General features: G+C 51.1%; 1 protein-coding gene across 2 annotated transcripts in view; it reads right to left on the bottom strand.

Annotated features, from left to right (window-relative positions):
* satb2 (SATB homeobox 2) overlaps window positions 1-7,500 on the bottom strand; it is a 60,329-nt gene that overhangs the window by 5,074 nt on the left and 47,755 nt on the right. For both annotated transcript variants that reach the window (XM_064329591.1, XM_064329592.1), the window contains exon 12: window positions 4,996-5,190. In XM_064329591.1, the coding sequence (XP_064185661.1) occupies window positions 4,996-5,190 (195 nt within the window). The remainder of the gene's footprint in view (window positions 1-4,995; window positions 5,191-7,500) is intronic.

The following is a 7,500-nucleotide window of genomic DNA, read 5'->3' as shown; positions in this document are numbered from 1 at the left end:
TCCCCATTTATTAAAAACCCAAAAAAACAGAGAGGAGCGAGGGAGGAGGGATGAGGGGAGCGAGGGGGGAGGGGGGGTTTGGCGACAATCCCGCGGTAGGCTAACTGGGACGGGCCCGCTAGCAGGAGGACGCTAACTGCCCCTGCTCCGTTCAGACAGTCCCGACTGGCTCCACAGCGGACCGAGGGTCTGACCCATGTGTCCGAAACAGAGGCACTCCAGGGAGGTACTCGGCCTGTGGGGTTTGGGGGGGGGGGGGCGGGATTCACCACAGGGGGTCAAAGGGGGACGAGGGACCCCGTAACTCCGCTCTGTTCAGTGTTCAGTCCCACCAGCGGGATCCAACATAATTCTACAAACGTCAAGTTTTCTGTCCAACAACTGATCAAGGCTCAGCTGCTCCGGCCCAAATCCTGCCCCCCCCCGCCATTAAGAGAAATAACATCAGCCCGATCCCGAGTCAGCGTTCGGCCGCAAATCTGAGAGCAAACCCCCGCAGGCAGCGACGATATAAGCCATCGTACGCCAAGATCACGCGACTCGGAAACAGGAACCAGCCGCTGCAGACACGCGGGAGTGCTACACAGGACCGCGCCGATGTCTGACCCACGTTCGCGCCGACGCTGTTCCCAATCCCCGACGATCCTTTCCGTTCGCTCACACAGAAAGGATGAGCGAGAGGGGGAAGGAAGGAATCCCGCAAAAAAAAAAATCTGGGTTTCCCGGGAGTCCGCGCGTCGCCGTACCCGCGCAGCCACACAATCCGCCGCTGATTACTCCCGCGGGATTGGCAGACGGCTCCACGCGCCATCTGCGGCCCCGCACACCGCCGCGAGAACGCATTCCCGCGGCCTCATGCTCAGAGTCAGGGGCGTCCCTGCATCAGCGGCAGCAGTAACGGCAGTGCTAATGGCAGCAGTAACGGCAGTGCTAATGGCAGCAGTAACGGCAGCGATAATGGCAGCGGCAATGGCAGCAGTAACGGTAACGGCGGCGCTAATGGCAGTGGTAACGGTAAAGGCAGCGGTAACGGTAACTGCAGTGGTAACGGCAGCGCGAACAGCTGCAGTAACTGTAACGGCAGCAGTAACGGTAATGGCAGCAGTAACGGTAAAGGCAGCGGTAACGGCAGCAGTAACGGTAATGGCAGCGGTAACGGTAAAGGCAGCGGTAACGGTAACTGCAGTGGTAACGGCAGCGCGAACAGCTGCAGTAACGGTAACGGCAGCAGTAACGGTAATGGCAGCAGTAACGGTAAAGGCAGCGGTAACGGCAGCAGTAACGGTAACGGCAGTGGTAGCAGTAACGGCAGCGCTAATGGCAGCAGTAACGGTAAAGGCAGCGGTAACGGTAAATGCAGCGGTAAAGGCAGCAGTAACGGTCGGCAGCGCTAATGGCAGCAGAAACGGTAATGGCAGCAGTAACGGTAAAGGCAGCGGTAACGGTAAAGGCAGCGGTAACTGTAACGGTAACTGCAGTGGCAATGGCAGCGTGAACAGCTGCAGTAACTGTAACGGCAGCGGCAGCAAGCACAACTCATCCATCACCGCTGGAAGCCAGTACTCCACTGCTCTATCCTTTTACTGACTATAGCTTTACTGACAATGTGTTCTGGTCCAGGGACCCTCCACCCTGGCAAAACGGCATCCAGCCCCCCCCCCCCCCCCATCATAAGTTAAAAAGTGTCATATTCAAAAAAAGGTTTTATATTTAGAAATATGTACAGTCACTGTATCTCAATTCTGGCCAGGGACCCCCTTGCAGTACCTTCAATGACCTCCAGGGGTCTGCAGACCCCTTGCTGAAAAAACCCAGTGACTACAGCATTCAGGTCGCTGCTAACACGTTTCTGCAACGGTCGCTACGTGCAAACGCTCTCAGGCGAGCAGGGTTCTTCTGGATTTTTCTCAGCTCGTCCGCTGCAGTGACTCTAGCGAAGGTTCCACGGGTAAACAGAGAAGGAACCCGACACAAACCTATCTGCCCGCCACATGAATATTCATGAACACCTGCAAATCTGCAGGTCAAACGGTGCAGCTATAAAAGTTTCAACGGGAAGTGCAGAGAAGTCGGCGGTACATCACCGCCGATGTACCATCTCCGGTTGTTGGTCAGGCTGTCGGCACGCTTCAGTACACCGAACGTATTTATACTCAAGGCTGGGCCCCATATTTCATTTCAACACCCTTGGTCTTCGCTGACCTTCGATCGTGATACAGCTGGACAGGAAAAGTGTCCGTGTGCTGCTCATCGATCCAGGATGGGTGCGTAACAGGGAAGTACACAGGAAGTGAACAGTATTGGCGTGATGATGGGATTGTTCCAGGAAACACTCTCAGGTCAGGTCAGGTCAGTCTCAGGTCTGACGCATTGCCCCCTGTACACTGCAGAGTGCACTAGTGTATGCTACCTATGTGAGCTGTACTGCATTAGCTGTATTGTGAGGTCACAAATATGCGATTGGAATGTTCTCAACTGAAGATTCCAATTCTGATGTAACAATCGCTGCCAGTAAACTGCATGCACCGGAGTTCTCGAACACTGACTCAGAATGTTGAAAAAACATTGCAAAAAAAAAAAAAGAGAACCTACTCTTCAAAGTGTAAATGAAAAAGGGTTGTCAGTGTGAGGAACATTTTGGGGACAAAAATGAATTGGCGGGTCTTCGGAGGACAGCAATGACTCAGCCTGCTCTGCTCCGTTCCAGCATGTGGACGAGACCTCAAATGGAAAGCACTTCCCTTCCTGAGCACACTGCCCATATCTGAGGGGTTAGCACAGGTCAGGAGGAATGTGTGGAACGTAGCGGGCGTACGCATCATCACACGCAGGGGACAGGATCCGCACTCTCACGAAAACAGCAGCCGCTTCCTGTCAAGTCACTCAGGCTCCGCCCCCTATCCAGGATCGCACACGCTCGGTCCCGCTCCCCGCACGTTCCCTTACTTCCGCCGTTTATTAATATGGGGTCTGCGGTGTCTCTTAGCGATCGGGGGCGGGGGCAGTGTCAGGGCGGGGCCCCCCCAGCTCTAATGGGGCATTTCCTCCCCCTAGCGCGCAAAGGCCTCATCAAGACCGCACCGCCAACAGACTGTTTACGCCTCCGAGAGGGGGGGGGGAGAGAGGGAGAGAGAGAGGGAGAGAGAGAGAGAGGGAAAGCCCCAATTGCGGCACAGTTCATTTCAGCCTGCCATAACCTGAGGAACAGTGAGTGACCACCCACCCCATATAAACATTGTACATATTTATTGATTTACTTCTGTTGCTGTCAATGCTGTTATTTGTATATATTGTTACATTTACCATTATTATTTTTATATTATTATTATTTTACATATTATATATGTATGCTTTGGCAATAAGTATGTCTGTATTTCATGCCATTAAAGCAACTTAAATTGAAAATTGAATTGAGAGGGGGGGAGAGTGTGTGTGTGAGAGAGAGAGGGAGGAGAGATAGGGAGAGAGAGAGAGAGAGAGAGAGGGGAGAGAGAGAGAGAGAGAGAGAGAGAGAGAGAGGGGGAGAGTGTGTATGTGAGAGAGAGAGAGATAGAGAGTGTGAGAGTGAGACAGAGAGAGAGAGATGGGGGAGAGGGAGAAAGAGAGGAAGACAGGGGAAGAGAGGGATCGGGCCGAAAGAGAGAGAGGTAGGAACAGGGGAGGACATAAAGGAGAAAGAGAAGTTGTGGTGTGAGAAAGAGGTGCAGTTCCTGCTTTAGCACTGGTGCAAAAATGGGGTGTGTGTGTGTGTGTGTGTGTGCGTGTGCGTGTGCGTGTGTGTGTGTGTGTGCGTGTGTGTGCGTGTGCGTGTGCGTGTGTGTGTGTGTGTGCGTGTGCGTGTGCGTGTGTGTGTGTGTGTGTGTGTGTATACATGTGTGTGTGTGTGTGTGTGTGTGTAGGATGAAATGCACGGGTGGGCTGCAGCGTGTGTGTGTATACACGTGTGTGTGTGTGTGTGTGTGTGTGTGTGTGTGTGCTTGCGTGCAACCCGTGTGTCTGAGTGCATGTGTACTTGTATGCTTGCGTGTGTGTGTGTGGATCTTTTCTGCGCAACTGTAATGACTCTGGCTGGCAGTGTGGAAAGTCAATTTAATCAGAGGTGCTGGGTGTAAGGGGTGGAGCAGGGGAGGGGGTGCTGGGGTGGGGGGGGGCATGGGGCTTATTACACTGAGTGACATGGGCTGCACTGAACTTAGAGGAGCAAATGCAGTTTGCATGTTGGCATTAGGGAAACTGATTATTCTGAAAATATATTGAAGTAATATATACAATCAGATATTGCAACACTTCCCAAGACATGGACAAATGAACAAATTACTGCTGCTTTCATATATTGCAATATATTGTGCACTTCTGAGAAATATATTCATCATTATATATTCTTATAAAGTCAACATATATTTATAATTCCTTTTCAGGCAGAGTGTATACTACACACGCAGGCACGCACACACACAATCTCAGTTTGCAGGTGCGTGCTTATTCACAGCGTGGATCAGGGTATATACACTCTCAGAAAAAAAAAGTTACTTTGGATTCTCGTCTCTATTGGGGGAACCCTTTTTAGTTCTTTATGGAACCCTCTTTGGAAGATATGAATGCATTACATTGCAGGCATTTAGCAGACGCTCTTATCCAGAGCAACTTACATTGTATCCAATTATACAGCTCGATATATACTGGAGCAATGCCGGTTTGGTACCTTGCTCAAGGGTACAATGGCAGTGTCCTACCGGGGAATTGAACCTGTGACCTTTAGGTTGCAAGACCAACTCCTTACCCATTATACTACACTGCCGCCCACGCTGAATGCTGCCAGACTGAACTGGTTTGCCTGACAAAGCACCCTTGAACTTGGTAGAGTTGCTCTGTGGGGACACAGAGGAGCCTTTCGGAAGCGTTTCTGCTGAGCGTGCGTTTGCTCTGTCTCTTCAGCGGCCTCAGAGCCTGACCCCTGACCCCCGACCCCTGACCCCTGACCCCGGCGGGGCTCACCTGCGGGTCGGCGGGCAGGTGAAGCACGGTGTGCAGCCGCTCGTTGTGCTGGTGCCGGGACTCCTCCTCGTACACCAGGTCGCGGTCGGACTGCGGCAGGCTGAGGAAGCGCCGGATGGTGCACAGGTTCTCCCACAGGGTGCGGTTCTCGGGGGTGGGGCTCTCCTTCCAGCGCAGCAGCTCGCACAGCCAGCCCTGAGACGGAGGGGGGAGAAGAGGGAGGGAGGGGGAAGGTTTGTTCTTTCCGCTAGAAAGCATGTTTATACACTTGAGACTTGAGTGCTGGAGGGGGTCACTGTGCTACTTGACTGTGGATTAAGACTGTCAAGTGTGAGGTCACAAAGATGCGATCAGAGTGTTCTCAGCCGAACATTCTGATGCTGATGTCACAGTCACTGCCCGTGACTGGAAGCGACAGAGTTCTAGAACACTCGCTCAGGATTATGAAGAAAACAAACATTCCAAAAAAAAGGGTAAAAAAAATGTGAGCTTTCAGGCTATAAGTAACAGCATCTACCTCAGATTTGAAAAATGTATGACAGAAAGTATGCACACTAAAAAAAATCACACAGGTGTTGAACATTCAAGCCTGTCCCTCCCTCTCTCTGTCTCTCCCTCTCTCCTCTCCCCGCTCACTGGGCCCGCTAGAGAACAGTTCCTGCTGACCCACCACGGCGTCGCGGTTAAAGCTTATGGCTGAATGCACACACGCCCGATTCTGTGCAAAAAAAAAAAAACAGTGTTTACGTTACGTCAGGCAAACGCGGAACATGTTTGTGCGGTTTTTCTAAATAATTTTTTTGGAGCTCTTCTGTTCGTTTGCGCAGTGATAAAATGCTACTGCAGGTTATTTCCTGGCAATGGCCAACATTTCAGAATGAGACATTTCAGCTGAAAGAGGAGACAAACCGAGCAGAGAAAGAGAGGGGTAGAGAAGGGGAAAGTAACAGAGGGAAAGAGAGGAAGGGAAGAAGGGAGAGAGGGAGGGAGGGCAGACATCACTCAGTGGCAAATAGAGGAGAGAAAGGGGGAGCGCAGATTTAAAAAGTAGAAGAAGAAAGACCCATCGAGAGAGAGGGAGCGAGGGATGAGAGAGAAAGAGAGAGAGAGAGAGAGGAGGGGGAAAGATTTGATTATCTCTGCTAGACTGGCCCAGACTCTGGCACCAGCTGTTGTGTGCGTACCGCTCTCTCTGGCGTGCAGTGCTAATAACCTGATCAGTGCTCCTGCCCCCCCCCCCCCTCGCCGCCCCCCCCTCCTCCTCCTCAGGGGAGGGGGCCGGACAGCTGCGGCAGATGGGGGCGCTGAGCCGTAACCCTCTCTTAGACCCCCGGCCTGTGAGACCATACCCCCAATCTGGCACTCACGCTATCTCCCTCTCTCTCTCCCTCTCTCTCTCTCTCTATCTCTCACTCTCATGCTTCCCCCGCTGCCCCCCCACCCCCCCTACAGAGTCGCACTTGCGCTGAGACACAAGTGGCTTTGGGGGGGGTGGGGGGGCGGGGTGCAAGGGGGAGGGGGGGTACACCTGTAGACGCACATACTTTTGCCCCCATGCTACTTAAGTGCTAAAAGCATTTAAGGAGTCACAGCCAGAAAAAAAATATATACGGCTTCAAAGATTTGACAGTTAAACTTAGGAAAGAGAGCTAAAATAGGGGCAACTGATATATCACTTTGAATTTTTTCCCTCTAAAATCGTCTCCAACAGAGGGAAAAATTTAAACTCTTCAGCAATTAATACAAAAACTCACTGTATTTTCACATATACATATCACATATCAGTATCCACCATACCGCTATACAGTACTCTGCAATGGAAATAAGGCGCCATCACACCAAAGACAGGTAGCGCTACTTACTGTGTTACCAGTAACTGACTGGAACCAAATGTGGTGTTTCGTTGTGAAGAGCAAAAGCTTTTCTGATTGGTTCAAGCAAGCAGGTGATTGACAACTAATAGCGGTGCCACCCCTTTTTGGTGCCACAATAGGCTGCCTCACTCCCTCATCACTAATCATAAATCAATTAAAAGCTGAATATGTCTCGTTCACACGCTTCCCGTCTCAGCGATGAATTTTTAAACAGCTGCCTCACATCGTCTTTCTCCTCGCCTATCACCGCGCACAAAAACAATAAAAAATAAAATCTGTTCACAATAACCCCAGATTACAATCCCACAGATGTCCACGGACCCCTTCTCCTTTTCTTTCTCTCTCTCTCTTTTCTTTTCTTTTCTTTCAAATCGCCAGTTTAACTTAAACAGGACAGGGGAAAACATCTGGGGCAATTGTCACTTTGCGGCAGCATTTTTCAGTAAAAAAAAAAAACAAAAAAAAAAAAACAGAAAAGACCTCCATTCTTGTGAAGACGGCGGAGATGTGTGCGTATTAATCATAACAATCAGAGCGGAGCGGGTAATAAAATGGAAGGTTCCTGATAATCATCTCCATGACGACTCGGCCTCCGCAAAGCCATCTCTCGACGTGGCGTAAACAGAGCCGG

Source organism: Anguilla rostrata, chromosome 3 (genome assembly GCF_018555375.3).
Source record: "Anguilla rostrata isolate EN2019 chromosome 3, ASM1855537v3, whole genome shotgun sequence".
NCBI classification, from domain to species: Eukaryota; Metazoa; Chordata; class Actinopteri; order Anguilliformes; family Anguillidae; genus Anguilla; species Anguilla rostrata.
This window is presented reverse-complemented; position numbering and strand designations above follow the sequence as displayed.